Source organism: Sciurus vulgaris (assembly GCF_902686455.1).
Source record: "Sciurus vulgaris genome assembly, chromosome: 10".
In the NCBI taxonomy this organism is placed as follows: Eukaryota; Metazoa; Chordata; class Mammalia; order Rodentia; family Sciuridae; genus Sciurus; species Sciurus vulgaris.
The window spans coordinates 121,273,583-121,289,738 of record NC_136470.1 but is presented as its reverse complement, the minus strand read 5'-3'; the positions used below and the strand labels follow the sequence as shown (position 1 = coordinate 121,289,738).

Genomic DNA, 16,156 nt, shown 5'->3' with positions numbered 1-16,156 from the left:
GGCCGCAGAGCATCACGGGAGTGGTAGTTCCCGCCTTCGGGCCTTTAGGATCCCCGCGTGCCTGATGGGAGTTGTGGTTCTCCCGTCCGCCCAGCTCCCGTCGGAAGGGCAACACAATTACCTGACGAGGGGGCGACTCTTTCTTTCAAGATACGAGTCGATCGTTCTCGCCGCCTTCATGGCTATTGAAAGAACAACGAAATGAATGGCTCTCGAATTTCTAGTCGGTCTCTATGTGAGGTCAGACTTGTGAGGAACTCAAGCATCATTTATTTAAGCTACTTGGAATGTGGCAAGCGGCAGCACAGAAGAATGTACAGAGCGAGCTGGGAATAAAGGCACGTGGAGTCCACCATGAGCTCGGAGAAAAGCTGCTGGAAAGTGGAACGGAGTCCTGAAGGATGAGTAGGCCTCTGCGGGCGCTGCAAGGGATAAGATGCTCCATAAAGAAGAAAAGAAGTAGGAGCCGATGGCATGTGCAGGAAACAGTAATTCAGTGTCCTTACACTGTGCACCTTGGGGTGACATTCAAATGACCGCAGTAAGGGAAGCATTCAGGAAAATCAATGCTAGATAAATCTAGGAAGGTATTGAGTGGTGCTCAGGAACCTAGAGTTGAGTCTGAATGCTGTAAGAAGTTGCAGTTGAAGGTGATCTATGGAGAACTATTGACAGTGGTCTTGGAGATTAGGAAAGGGTAACAACCGGTGTTGAAGATTAAACACCTGAGAAACACCGAGGCAATCGTAGAAAGCAAGTTTTATTCAAGAAAGTGATAGAGACAGACTTTTCCTAAAAGAAGGGGCCCCACAGCTGGGAATCCGCAGGAGGGGATGCGTCTTTCTCTTTTATGGATCCCAGAACTCCCCTTTTAATTATTGCTCTCTCTTTCTTCTCCATGTATGTGCCTGGTAGGGACACAGATGTTGTTAGCCACCCAGAGCGCCCAGCAGCATAATTGTGGAGGTTAACAACGTCTTGTCTTCTGTTGGTAACTAGTGATCATCCTTTCTTGACCCCCTATCATTCATTACCTACACTGACTGCCTGACCTTCACCCCTGCCTAGGGCAGGTGGGGCTGCAGGCAGATTGCTTTTTGGCAAAGAAAGCATGTAGGGGAGTTAGCACGGTGGGCTCGTTTTATGGAATTACTCTCTTAACCTCATGTTTCCACCATTCTCATCTATCTGTCCCCTTAGACTATTATTTGGGAGAGAAAGAGACTGCAGGCAGAAAGACCAGCTAAGATCTCTTGCAGTATTTAAGCAAAAGATGCTCAAGACCTAATACAGGAACAAAAGTACAAATTGGAGAGATGTTTAGAAGTTGACGTATATAGTGGATGTGAATAGGTGGGCATGGTGGGTTAAGTAGAAGGAGATTTATCAAGGCTGCATCCCAGATAGTTGGTGTGGGTTCTGGGAGGATGAGAATGAAAATAAATGAATTAAGAACCCCAGTAACAGGGAGTTTGAAGCCACATATCAAATGGGAGGGGTTAACGCATGAAAATTGCCTCTCTTTTCTATATGTTGAGTTTCAGGTGCTTCTGGGAAATTTGAAAGCTGTCAAGTAGGTGATAGTGAACAAATATAAAGTTCCACAAATGTGCTAGATTTTCATTTGGGAATCAAGCAAATTAGGCTTCTTTGTGAGTTCCTCTGAGTCAGTGACTCAGGAGTAAAACAAACATGCTCTGGAAGTGTCCTGTAGCAGAGAAGTGCCTATTGTGAGATTTTTAAATGAATGTAAGCTCAGGGGGATTACTGGGGTTGGGGGGGGTGAAGGTAGAGAAGCAAGACCATGGTGAGTGGGGAAAACAGTGACAGTGGGGAATGAGGAAATTTCTATTAATGAGCATTTTCTGGTGCCATATTATTATGATTAACCCTCACAATGACCCATTATTCCAGCTTTATAGAGGAGAAACTGAGGCAGGGAGTGAGTAACTTCCTCAATGATACGTAATAAGGGCAGAGCTGGGATTCAATCCCAGGCGGTTGGACTCCTATATACTGCATCTTTGAAGTAGGATTCATTCAACAAACACAGGCAGTGGGGACTCCGGATCAGGGAAGGATGTTTATGTGAGGGTTGAGTAAGGAAAGGAATCACTTGATTATAAATTACCATTATCAATCAAAAATATCAGATCTTGCCACATTCTAATTCTTTCTTATAGTCCTAACCTCTGCTCTGTACTTCTGTCCAACACAAACATACCTTCCTAACTTTACCTTCTCTCACTCCTGCTTAAATGACTATTCTAACCAACTTTTATGGATTTTGTAACTGATGATTCAGCATCAGTTGCTGACAAGGTCAAACTAATGGCCAAAATTGTTTGTATTTCCCACCATGGTCAGGTTTTCAAGGTTTTGCCTAAATTGTATTGTTAACCTTCCAAACACAGATTTTTAACATCTTTATTTCACTTCCTGCCTCATCAAAAATGTATCCTCCTAGTTACTCCCTGCCATACTAGTAATGAAGAGAACCCCATTCATTTGCCCTTTGCTCCTTTATAATAACCATTGGTTCTTTAGAAAAATCACTGTGTGGATATTACCCAAAGAGGGATTACTAGGTCATATGGTAGTTTACTTTTGAATTTCTTTTAAAAATCTTCATACCATTTTTCATCGTGGCTGTACCAATCTTCACTTCCACCAACAGTATACAAGAGTTCCCTTTCTTCAAACCCTCACCAAAATTTGTTGTCTTTTGACTTTTTGGCAATAGCCATCCTAGTGAGCATGAAGTGGTATCTCCTAATGGTTTTAGCATTTCCCTGATCATTAATGATACTGATCACATTTTCATATATCTGTTGGCAATTTTTCTTCTTTGGAAAAATGTCTATTTGGATTTTTGTACCATTTTTATTCAGACTATTTGTTTTTCTACTATTGAGTTGTATGAATTCTTTATAGATTTTGGATATTAACCATCAGATATATGATTTGCAAGTATATTTTTCCAATCCACATGCTGCCACTTCATTATGTTGATCGTTTCCTTTGCTGTGCAGAAGCTTTTCTATTTGATATTGTCCCATTTACTTGTTTTTGCTTTTAGGCCCTGAGTTTTTGGTGGAATAACCAAAAAAAAATCATCACTAAGGTTTATCATACATTTTAATAGATGGAGGAGATAACTGGTCCACTGTCATTACTCTTATCTCAGACCTTTTCTTAACTGTCTCATGTTTATTTTTTAAATTGAGCAGTAATATAATTATACCACTTCTTGAGTTAAAGAATTGCTTGTATATTGATTAATATAGGAAGAATTGACATCTTTATAATATTGAGACTTCCTATCCAAGGCATTATGTCTCTTTTACATTATTTTTTTACTGAGTGTGGTTTAAATTACTTTTAAATGTAGTTTTCTTTAGTTTAGTGATACATTTTACTTATTCTTATAAAACATCATTCTATTATTTATGTAAGGGAAATTTATTTTGGATTTTAAGTTTTTCTTCCACATTATTGAATTTTATTTTACTACTTTAAATATGTTATTATTTGTTTTATGGATTTTCTAGGTGTACAGTTCAAATATACTAGTAAATTGGATGTTTCTGTAAATAGTGTATCTTATTTCATTTTCTTATGTAATTGGCCAGTAACTCTAAAACACTGTGGTCTAAGGTAGATAGTAATCAATAGGCACATATTAGCTTTTACTTATGTGTATGAAAGACCACTGCTCAGTAGCATCTGTCTATCCTGTTTTAGTAATTAATGATGATGGATGGATGCTGAATGTTGTTGTATAAGCCCAATTGCCTAAGAGTTCCAGTAGTCTCTCAAAATTAGTTTTATTGACCTATTGCAATGAGACAGACCACATCCTAGAGGAGCCATGGGCATCTCACCCAACAAAGAACAAGTTGAAATTATTGTAGGATCTGGGGTAAAGGAGGACTTTAGGTGATTATTTAACAGGCTCAGTGTTGATAGGCTCAGAGCAAAGCTAGGCTGGTGTAAAAATGTTCCCACCAGGTTTGGACAGCAAAGCACACCTAGAGTCCTATTTCCTGGGATGCTGGAAAGTTAAGAGAGGTATGAAAGATTTTGTGCAGAAACCCCTTATCTGCAGTTCTGCATCTGGATGGAAAATGAGGTGGTGGTAGGAGTTGGTAAAAGGGACAAGTGGAGAGTTATTTAGAAGTCAGAATCAACATAGACATTGGATGTGGAGTGGAGGAAAACAGTGAATGAAACTCGACACCTCTATCTGTGGCATGAGTGATTATCCAGTAAATGACAATGTCTTCAGCCAATGTGAAATATACTAACAATAGTTGGTTTAGGAAGCAAGAGGAGGAAGAAGGACAGGATAATTCTCTGTTTTTGGTTTTTTGCAGTGCTTCACACTTGCTGGACAAGCCCTCTATCATGGGTTACACCTCCAGCCCCAATTTTTGATTTGTTGGGTTTCTGATCTTTGTAGGACTCTACAATATAGGTCCAGTGGTAGTAGGAGGGATCCGTGTGTTGGGGACATTGGAGGCTGGGTCACAACTACCAATATGGGTGCCCAGGAATCATTAGCATTGCTTTGAAGAAGGGCCTGGAGAGGAGCACTGGATCAAGAGAAGAACTCCAGGAAGCCCTCCCCCAAATGCCAAGGCAGATAGGATGAGCCATAAAGGAACAGAGAGGTAGGAATCAAAGCATAGTGATGCCATGTCAAAGAAGCTGAGGGAAAGAGTGCCAAGGAAAAGGAACTGATCCACTGTATCACGTGCAAGAAACAGGTTCAGGAGTGAAACGAGCGAGTTGGAAACAGTGGGAAGGTGGTGCTGACTTTCATCAGAGGAGCCTCAGGCAAGCAGGAGAAGAAGACTGGTTTCTGTGTGTTCAGTCAATAATAATAAATGACACAAGGAAAAGTGAGCCTCCCCCTTAGAGGAAGGGGCTGAGAAGGGGAGGAACTGGCAGAAACTGCCCACGAGATGATTTTTAGCCAAAGATGTTTCAGATTTACTAGTTAGAATCAGGACCTTAACCATGACAGATGGAATGCGTTCAGAATATAAAAATAAAGAGATGTCTCTATACTCTGGTTTCTATACTCAGTGGAACACTTGATCTTTGTAACTTACTCCCCATCCTTCCTGCCCTTCCCTAGCAACACACATTTGCACACATGCACATGTGCGCATACACACAACCACATAAATGCGATTCTATTATAATGACTACACAGCCCCTTTTAGGAAAGGTTCCTTCTTGCAGTGGACCCAAGAGGTATGGCTATGACTCTACACACAGCTGCAGAGACAGACGAGATGAGCCTCGAGCTCAGAAGGCAGGGTTCAGTTGCACACGTAGTCAGATAGATAAAGAAATCCTTTTGGTGGAAATATTTGTAAAAGAATGAAATCGTTAAAATATATAATCAACAATAGCTTTTATTTTGTGTCCCACTCATGTGACAACAGAGCTGTGAAGACAGACACGGTTGACATAAGCCCCTCAGGCTAGCGAGATCAGGGGAAGCCCATGGGTCACCTGAGCTCCCATCTTCATCAGAAGAGCAGCCCCACCTCTTGGATTTTAAAGTTTGTGGAAAGTACAGGCTTCCAGGAGTTCTGTGGAGCAGAGCAGAAAGATAGGAACTTCAGAATGGACTTCTATTTATTTGTGAACCGTTGAGTGAATGGACAGTTAAGCACAGCACAGAGGCAGGCACTCAGACTGGTTGCTCTGCTCTTCTTGATGTACTGGGCCATTCTCCCGGTGCCCTTTCCCACTGCCCTGCACAGCACCTATGCCTCCCCCAGGAAGGCACCACACCAAAGCTATAAAGGCTCTAACTTGGATTCCCTGCTGTATAGCATCCCCCTACCTTGTTTCTTATGGGCAGGGCTCAGACACCTGAGTTCATGTGGCTGGAATCACCCAGGAAGTCTGCCCTCTCCCTGACCTCTTTAGGCAGGTGAGGAACTGACAGCAAGAAGCATCTGCCAGTTTCTGTCCATCCTGGGGGCTAGCGATGGAGGGAGAACACAGAGCCAGACCACCTTCTTTCGGAGGACACAGGTTAAGTAAATATTAACTTGATTTTGGCAACCATGGCCATGGGCAAGCATGTTGCTTACATTAGAATTACATGGGGCAATTTTTAAAGTGCAGTCATCCTGAAATAACACAGACTTGCTGAGTCAGTATCTCTAGGCCTAGAAATACACATTTTTCATCAGGAGCAGGATTCACTTATCCACTTTCTACAGTGCCACATGTTATTCATGCCACATGTGCCTATGCCTCATGTTATTCCCCACATCTTCCAAGTGCTTCCAAGTGATTGTTATTTCCCAGATAGTTACACTGCAAAGGTGTGTTTTATTCTATTTCAATTCTTAGAACCTGGTGTTCAGATGAGTGGTATAACTGGCAACTTTGTATTACCAGAACTTAGCTCTAGAGCCTTACTGTCTGGAAGCTCTTTCCACAATGATGTTCTCTTTTCTGATCAATAGGGAGTCACTTGTGGCTACCAAGCAATTAAACTGTGATTGGGTAGGACTGAGGAAATAAATTTTTAATTTAATTCAGCTTGGGGCTGGGGATGTAGCTCAGTGGTAGAGTGCTTGCTTAGAATGCCCGAGGCCTTGAGTTCAATCCTCAGTACTGCCAAGAAAAAGAGGGGAACCTAATTTAATTCAATATTAATTAAATTTAAATAGCCACATCTTGATACTGGCTATTATATTGGACAAGTCAACTCTAATAAAAAGTTTACTGCAGAGCAATGAACATGTGCACATACACATAAACCTCTTCGTTTTCTTAGAAATGAGATGTTTAATTAGTTCACTATCTTGATGTCCTGGGCCTCTGTCCCACATACTTCCTGCTGCTATCATATATTCTGGGCTTAGGTTAGATTCTTCTCTTACTGTTTCATCTTGACCAGGGGCCATATCCTGTGGACCAGAGTCCACCTCTCCTTTGTATCCACCGTGCCAGAACCCACAAGTTGCCCAAGCTGTTCCTCCTGCTCACCTGAGGTCGAGCATTTTTTCACGTTCCTAACAGCCGTGACATACTCAGCTCCTAAGTACTTTTCATATGTGGTATCATCCGGAAGTTTGACCAAACATTTTGTGTCATCCCTGAACAGGAGGTCCCTGGTTTCAGATGAAAACAAACAGAACTTCTTCGAGCAGTCAGATACTTGTCCTCCAAACTCACCCTGTCAAAAGACAGAAAATATGTGAGGACCTGTGTCCCTGAGCAGCTGGGAGCATATGCATCAAGAGGAGGTTCAAAGCTCTGAATCAGTCCTGGAAACAAATGGAACTCTCCACCTCCCTCTTCTACCATCTACCCACTTGAAGTCCCAATTCCAGGTCTTCATGGTGCCTCCAAGTCCTCTGTAAGGGCCCTTGACCTACCTTCTGAGAAGTCCCTTCCTCCCACCCACCCATTCTTGCCTTCTCTGGTCTCTTCCCTGGCTTCATTGCCCAAGTCCCTTGGGAGCTGCTTAAAGGAAATGAGAGGACAATAACTCAGTGCTCAAGAAGATGTTGAATATGACCCCTCCTTAGAGGACTAGTAGAGATCATTGTTAAAAGTTCATGTTTGACTGCATTTCGAATCTTATCTGGGGCCAGCCACTTAACTTCTTCAGTTCTCCTAAGACTACAAGTAAAATGAACGTAGAAAGTTTAGAATTCCCTATAGCACCGAGGGAACAGTCATTAAATACTTACTGTTATCATGCACTTCTGAACATCAGGACTTCTGAAGATATACTATCTTAAATTTTTTGAAAAAGCTACTGGTGACTCATCACCTGAGAGGAAGGTGATGTTTACTTGTAGAGAGGTCTTTAGGGTTAGAACACTCAAGCAGCACCTCTCCCTGTAAGAATGGCCCTGACATGGGTTCCCCCCCCCCCCCCCACAGGGAAGTCTCACTGAGCATAGGGGTCCTGTGTTCTTCAGACTTTTGAGCATTGTGCTCAGTCTTGCCTAAACAAGAGCAATAGAAATCTACTCTTCAAAACTTGAACCAAGAAATGCGAGGAAATAGGATCAGTCTTCTCCTTCACTTTTATAAAGGACAGATATGGGGAAAATAAGTGTACTCCAAGCAAGGCATATTTCTGGTCCTGAGGACACAAGAGGCAGACAGGGACTTTTTTCCAGTGATCAGGAGAGAAGAGCCAGTCCCGAGGGGTCTAGTTCTATAACGGCTTAGCTAGTATGTTTTGAGCACTTCCTATCAATCACACATTTTCCTAAACCCTTTAGATCTATCAGTTAATGCTCATATTAACTGAGAAGTAGGCATAAGTATTATTATTCCTATTTTATACATGAAGAAACTGAGGCATATGAGAGGTTAAACCATATAACTAAGATAGCATAGCTAAGAAGTTACCCAACTGAGATTTGAACCCAGATATTCTGTCCATAATCCATGGCCTCTCAATTCAGAAAAAGAAGGCTAGAGCCAGGTCTGTACTTAGCTGCAAACTCCCACAAATAACCTGCACCCATCTAGGAATTAAAGGCAGGAGGCCCTGGCTGGTTCATACCTCTTGGCCAAGTAGCAGCTTGCTGACACACGCTGCCTTATCTTTCCGTGAGACCACAGCATGATTTGGGGCTTGGGCCAGGTGGCAGTTCCTAGCTTCAGACACAGCCTTCCTGGTACCATCAGGGCACAGCAACTCAAAGTCCTTCTCTTTCAGATTCTTAGCCCATGCCTCAGGGTTCCTTCCTGTGTAGAGAAAGAAGGTGGTGGATCAGCCTGAGCTGATGATCTTGGTCACTGGAAGGATGTGACTGACCACTGGGGTGGGGAGGATCTGGGCTCTCTGACCAGTAGAGGTGCGCATGCAGGGGTCACAGCAATGTGGAGAGGAAGGGACACTTGTTTGATCAACAGGGTGATACTCAGCTCACACCAGGACTTGTTAGTGACTACCTTCTGAGCTTCCCTCCCCAGCCAGGTGAATGTTGTTCAAAAAAATCCTTATTCCTATTAAATTCCAAATCCTTTTGTATTTCTTGCTCTAGCATAGGAAGAACATGATGCTCCAAGCCAGGTTTATCAATCTCTGTGCTATAAATGGCATCTCCAAACAGAAACCCCTCCCCAGGGGACACTGCTGCAGTCTGCACCAGCATTTTCAATCTGACTCCCTCATACTAATTCTAAGTTGCTCATGTGTATGTGCTATAGGTCCTTGTCTTGTCTCAGCCTCTTGCCTCAATCTTTTCTGTATTCTCTTCGAAACACATGTGTGCGCGCGCGCGCACACACACACACACACACACACACACACACACACACCATTCTCAAGGTTTCAGCTTCTTCTCCTGAGATAATTCTCAAATGTTTTTGCCAATTTTTATTTCTCTCCCATAATACAGGATTGCAACCTTTTAAAATTTCATTCATTTTCATTTAATTTTCTTTCTTTAATTGAGCAAGTAATACATGAGATCATGCTCATAAATTTTGGAATATGTTTATATATATCGTAAAAATCCTCCTTTCCTAAAATCCACAAATCCCACTCACTGCTGTAGATCTAATACTTTATATCACTTTGTGTGTTTCAGTCCATTATTTGTTATATATCTTTACCTCTACTGTGTCTACAAAATGTTACATATTTATAATTTTTCATAGTATTAGTTCTTGGCAAATATGAGTCACTGACACAAGTTCAGAACCAGGACTTCAAGAGCAGATTAATTGGGGAAGCTTGCTAGAGGACGCAAGATTTTAGGTGTGTTTTTGTAATATGTGTAGGAGGAGAGGCAGAGAATGGATCCCTCTCTGTGGAAGGGAAGGAAAATACAGGGAAGACTCAGGAACAAGTGTGTGCCTGAAGACTCTGGAACAGAATCTTGAGCAGGGCAGCCAAACAGATGAGATGGCCCAGCACTAAAGGGCAGCACTAAAGGGAGTGAGGAGCTCAGCATGAGTCTGTGAAGATTTGTTTTCTTTCTAGAAGGGTCAAAGTAATGCATGTTTGTAAGAATTTGTAGAATGCTATATGGTGTCAGGAAGTACATTTTAAAACATTTGTAATTTCACAGCATATTCCTTCAAAATGATTACATTTCGCAGGCATGTGCATTCATACAACATTTTGTATGCATGCATTTCATATGTATGTGCACACATACATCACATACACACATACATACATAAGATCAAAGAGCCCATGTGGTTTTGTATCTTGCTTCTTCTATACCATAAGGCACCACAGTACATTTTTAAAGAGATAAAATGAGACTGACTGAGAGGCTCAATCTAGTCCTGATTGGCAAGGAGTATTTCAAGATTCTCTATCTGGATAGAGACTATGAGAAGAGATGGAAACTTTGAGAGGACAAGGAATTTGGATTTATGTAGGTTGAGCCTACAAGGCTGGGGTACTCTGCCTGAAAATGACACTTTGTGAAATAGAGATACTGGACTTTGCTGACTTTCCCATTCCTTCGACACTAATTAATTAGCATTCTATGATGAGGCAGAGCTTTCTCTCTTTTGTCTAATCAGTGTCACTTCCTGGATTCTTTATTCTGTGGGTTATTGCTACTGCTATTATTATTTATTATAATGTTCAAAGTTTCCAGATTTGGGAGACCTTTCTGATCAGCTCCTGAATGTTTTGACGCATTCCATCAGTTTTTGATTTTTTTTCTTTTTTTTAGAGATATGCATCCTATCGCTTTTTGAGTCCATTGGTGTGAGTGGGTCACCATATATTTTTCCTGCCCCAACCTTGGATTTGGCTATTTTTCCAAGGAATTCTGATTCCATTTTGCAGAGAATACGATTTAGAAGTCAATATCTTGATGTTCATTGCTACTGGTATGTAATTACCTCTAGGCCTTCTCAATGCATAGACCAGGAAATATTAAAATGTAGCTATAATGGGCATTATTGTAATGATCGACAACTCCTGAATATGTACTGTGTAGGATGAAATCCATTTAATGTAAAATTTCCTGATCTTGGGAATTGTACTATAGCTATCTAAGAGAATGTCTTTTTCTTGGGAAATAGGCACTAAGGTATTTAGGGCAAAGGAGGGCCAGGCCTGAAGCTGTGGGTAGGGAGGAATTAGGCCATTGGCAACCCCATGGGCTTGATCATTGTGCCTGTCTAGATGAATGCTTCTCTCTTCACTGAAGATCCAGGTTGAGCATTAAAGCTTTGGAAACTGACAGTGTCTGTAATACTTTTCCAAAGTCATCCCTGAATATCAGTATATCCTAGTGACCCAGATTTTATAGGGACATAAAAGTATGTACACATACCTTCAGTGTTCTGCTCAACAGTCCGGTGATTCACAAAGGCCACGTCTCCCTTCTCAACCAGACACCTGCAGAGGTCCAGACAAAGGGAGACAGAAGAGAGGTGGTCAAATTGACACATGTCCTTCACATTATAGATTCAGGATAGCTGTCTGATACCAGCAGGGGTAATTTCCACTCTGTCACTAAGCAACATAAGGAATTAAAAAACTAAAAGGCTCCAATTGCTGCACAATGATATAATCTTGGTTCTACCGACTAAGCCATAGTACAGCTTCTTTAACAGATTGCGTCCTTTTCCCAAGCTCCACACAGGAAATAGAGAATTAGCTTTCCAGTGAGGCACTGTCTCCCTAGTATATGAAATGTGAATGAAAAACTCCATTCCTTCAGAATTTTGAAAGATGTAAATGTCGATGCATCATTGAAACCATCAGACATTTCAATCTGGGATACCCTTCATCCCTTCAAAAAGGTAACATTCAGGGAGCATGTGGGTGTTTTGACATTTTGTGTTTGTTCATTTGAGACATGCAGAGAATGTGGGAGAATGTGGCAAAACCCAGTATTAAGGTACTTGATTCTACTAAATCTCAACCCACATAGCTCTGGATAAGGTATTAGGGGTTGTGAACCACAACAAGTCTGAGCCACCACAAGTCCCCAAGAAACTTCAGCAAAGACATACTAACAAATTTAACTCTGTGTGAGTGTGGATCTATTATTGTTTTAAATTAAAGTGTACAGTACACGATAAACTGGTGTGTGCTCCAGGGTCTGTTCAAGGCCCTACTCAAAAGATCGAGGTGGATCAGATTCCTATGTGGTAGGACCAGTGCTGCTCTTCAGCTACCTTGACCCCCTTTCTTCAGGGAAAGTAACCTGCCTCTTTCCTGCAGCTGTTCAACAATTTGGGGGATAACTAGCTGAAAAGATGGGGTGCCTGTTGTGCCCTATATTGATGCATTCCATTTTCTTTGGAGTTTGGATTCTGTCGGTTTGGTAAGTTTTATGTCATAGCTTAAGGTTTTGTAAGACATTTCTAGAATGAAGAAGCCTTCAAGGCATGTTATATAAGCAAAGTTTGAACCGTATCTCTTGACCTATAATTCTCAAACCTATTACCATCAGAAAAAATTAAGGGGGCTGGGGAGATAAGGGGGCGGGGACTCAGTTGGTAGAGTGCTTGCCTTGCGAGCACAAGGCCCTGGGTTCAATCCCCAGCACTGCAAAAATAAAAAAAAAAATTTTAAAAATAAGATAATTGTGAAAGAAGAACTACACTTTAAGTCCCCATGAAAATAACCCACTCTGTTACTCTCTTTTGTACAATTAGAAATGTATGGAGTGTGAATAGAATTTACTGTTAACTTACAAGGTGGTTCTAACTGGAAAATAGGGATGACCTTTGTTTTTCACTCCACTACTGGGAAATTCAATTATAATACCACCATTACTATGCAGTTCATGGATTTGTGAACTACCAGTATGACAGAAGACCTGAAGCAGAAAACATAACTAAAAAATAGTAATGTAGTAAGGTACATAGGTATCTCTAAAACTGATAGATATTCTATAAAGTATGAGGATAGTGAGGAATTTAGAAATCATGCACTTTAGCATTCTGTATTTCTAGATAAGTCTGGGTCTAGGTTTCCCCTAAGGTCCATGGAAGAACTTGAGCCAGTGTTTACTCAACTAGAGTAAGGATTTTTTTGCTTTGGCAGTAGTGACATTTGGAGCTAGGTAAGTCTTTCTTCTATAGTGTTGTCCTATGCATCCTTCGATGTTTGTAGCACCCATTGGATGCTAATAGCACATTCTTTCCAACATTGTCAATCAAAAACATTCTCTAGACATTGCCAAATATCCCTTGAAGGACAAATTCCCTCAAGTGAGAACTAATAAACCATACTTGGAAGTCATAGACAGCCAGGTCTGGCAGAAAGTGCCCTGGTGGAGCCTGGGTACTCCTCCACAAACAGTTCTACATTTGGTTGCAGAATTTTCTACCCTAATACATGTAGTACTTCATTAACTAACATTTAAGACTCGCGCCTTAGTTCCTGAAAGGAGTCTAGTCAAGGTTGGGATGTTGTTATTGTTGTGTTAGGATTAAGTCTCACCTGAAAGCCCCTGTATAACCATAATATGTCTCTTTGTTGTTGGGAGCACAAACTTGTGGGCCAATGCACAACTCACAAAGACTGGAATTTTTCTCATACCCAGGAGCACAGCCCTGACTGAAAAATTCATCTGCAAAGAAGGATAAGAAGAAGTCAGCTCTTCTGAGTCAGTACAAGTAGCTTTTATCTGACACATGACAGGGCCACATGGTCTAGCAAAGAGAGAGCATATTAATCCATTCTGTGACCTGCTACCCACCAACTCAGATCACCAGGCTATAGGCTTTAAAAGGAAACTTATGGAGGTTGGGAAAAGGAGTTCATGACCATTGCCCTTCAGGATGGAGGGGATTCCCTTGAGCACCTTGATGGTGTCACCACCATCAAGCTTGTGCCATCTATTTTCAGATGTCCCCTCTCCCTGCTGTTCATTAGGAGAGATTTTCCTACATCTTCAAGCTCAAGAAAGGGAAGGGGAGTTTTCCTTGCAGTTCAGCTGCTCGCCCATGACTGTAAAAGCACCAGGAAGCCCAGGAGGTGTTAGTGGGGCCTTTGCTGGTGGGGAGCCCACACTTTCTGAACGTGGTTACAGCTGCACTTTGCTTCATGTCAAACAGGTGTACCGGAGCACCCTGGTGCAGAGATGTGCTCCCATCTTCAATCCCCACATACAAGATTCAGGGGCTTCTCCTTTTTAAGGAGTTGCCCAACTTAGGAGGTGGCAGGGAGGGAGTACTCAGGAAGCTAGTGCAAATCAAAAGCATTGTAAAACATTCGCTCTGGGGATCTTAACACCAAAAAGTTTAAGGAGATAGAAATAAATTCCTACCTGATCATGCTCAGAGGACACAGAGAATAAGCTGGGATCTACTCCTCAGGAGAACCCTAGGAGCTGGGCAGGGACTCAGTGAGACTGCCAGCACCTTCAGAGACCTAGGACCACCCACACTTGTATAAAACCCCTGTGGCAGGAATTGCTAGCACTCTACCCAATATTCATTTCCCTTTGTTTCTTAGTCACAAATGTCTTGCGTGGGGCAGAAACACATCCAAATAAGAGATTACGTTTCTCTTTCATAGCTAGGTGTGGTGATATACCCAAGTTCTGAGCAATGGGTAGTTAGCCGAAGTAGACATCCTAGAAGGCTCCTTTATAAAGCTGACAGCAGCTGGTGTCAAATTCCATTGGCTCTAACTCCTTGGTGCTTGGGGCTGCCTGGATCATGAATGTGATAGATCATAGAATGGCCTTGAACATGGAAGCCTCGTCCTGGGAATAGTGGAACAGAAAGAAGGAAGGAGCCCTCCTGACCATGCCTGCCATGGTCTGCACACATCCGATCTTTTTCAGGATCAAAGTAAATATGCATTCACTGAAGCCCTTATGTAAACCATCCTGGCCCAGCTCCCCAGCTCCTCAGCCCTCCTAGTCCTTGTTGATATTTCCTTAAAGTTTACTTCTACTAAATTTTACCTCTATAGAACCAGGACCACACCCCTCTCCCCCTGGGTCCTTCTTTCCAGTGTGGCCCTTGCCGGGTTTGCTCACCAAATCTGCAGTGGTTGATTCTGCTGTAGAGCAGGCCCATGGGAATGTTCCAGCCAGCAGTCCTCCCTACTGAAGTGTGGCAGGACTTCTTGCCCTTCAAAGTGTTCCAGTTGATGTCAGCATCTGATTTCTTTACCACTGCCACAGCATAATACCCTAAAAGAAAGACACCAGAAAGGATCTGTTGATTCCTCTGTGGCCTCCAGAATCATTGATTTTGTCTAGAGAGGATCTCTGCAGTAACCGACTGTGGTGATGTACAAGGCACTCTGTCAGGAAGAGCTGAATCTGAACTTCAAAAACAAAATACTAAGATGACCACACCCTATTATTAAGTATAATTTTTATGTTTTTATGTATCAGTTAAAAAATAAACACAAGCCCCAAAATACTAAGAATATGTTATTATTAAAGCAATAACTAGTGTACGACCTTTTACTAAATGCATGAAGTCAGTGAAGTTAAAAAACAGCAATTCACCCTCCAATGCATTATATCAGAGGAGTGGAAACTGAACAGCTAATACAACACTAACAGTTCATAAATTGACACATATTGAGACAGAGGAACAGAAGACCAGTAATTAAAACATAACCTTTACTATTCACAGGATAAGAATGGCTCCTTTTAGGTCTGCTAAAGAGTTTGAGTCCTTGAGTGATAGGGAGAGACTAGGAGGTTGTATTCAGCAGAAGGGACAAGGACAGACTCACATACAGACAGTCATCTGGAATATGACCTTCAGGGGCCTGAGCACAGGGCCCAGTGCTCACCTTGGTATAAGGTTTTCTGACTTGTGCCTGCCCCATCTTTCCTGATTCACCCCTAACCAGAGCCTGGGCAAGAGCCAGTTTGGCCTGGGTTCTTGGGGCAGGTAATTTCCTATTTCTAGACATGTACCCTTGTAAGGCTCTCAGCCCTTTAAGGAGCACATAAGGTTCCTTGGATAGTGCTCTGACCTAAAAATGTGCAGGCCTCATGTAATTGAAGGTGATGGGAAGCAATGGGATTTGCTTTCTAGATATATGTCCCCAAACAATCTGTAAGCTCTCTGAGCCCCAGGATCCTCTGCACATTCTTAGAGGATGCCTGCCTTATAGGATTAAGTGAAAAATCTTGTGTACAAGTCATGGCAAATATAAAAGAGTAACCAGCATTGTTAGTTACAACCTTCC

At 42.0% G+C, this 16,156-nt stretch overlaps 1 protein-coding gene and 1 long non-coding RNA gene across 2 annotated transcripts in view; one reads left to right on the top strand and one right to left on the bottom strand.

Annotated features, from left to right (window-relative positions):
• The first annotated feature begins 12 nt into the window (after positions 1-12).
• LOC306670973 lies at positions 13-13,426 on the top strand. The gene is made up of 3 exons (XR_013766547.1): positions 13-156; positions 241-459; positions 12,206-13,426. It is a non-coding gene; the product is annotated as an uncharacterized lncRNA (long non-coding RNA).
• Positions 5,409-16,156, bottom strand: part of LOC306670965 (serotransferrin-like) — a 27,971-nt gene continuing 17,223 nt past the window's right edge. The window contains exons 12-17 of the mRNA XM_079156043.1: positions 14,982-15,137; positions 13,433-13,562; positions 11,310-11,374; positions 8,564-8,748; positions 7,024-7,213; positions 5,409-5,606 (exon numbers count right to left, since the gene is read on the bottom strand). Of these exons, the coding sequence (XP_079012169.1) occupies positions 5,572-5,606; positions 7,024-7,213; positions 8,564-8,748; positions 11,310-11,374; positions 13,433-13,562; positions 14,982-15,137 (761 nt within the window). The 3' untranslated portion in view covers positions 5,409-5,571. The remainder of the gene's footprint in view (positions 5,607-7,023; positions 7,214-8,563; positions 8,749-11,309; positions 11,375-13,432; positions 13,563-14,981; positions 15,138-16,156) is intronic.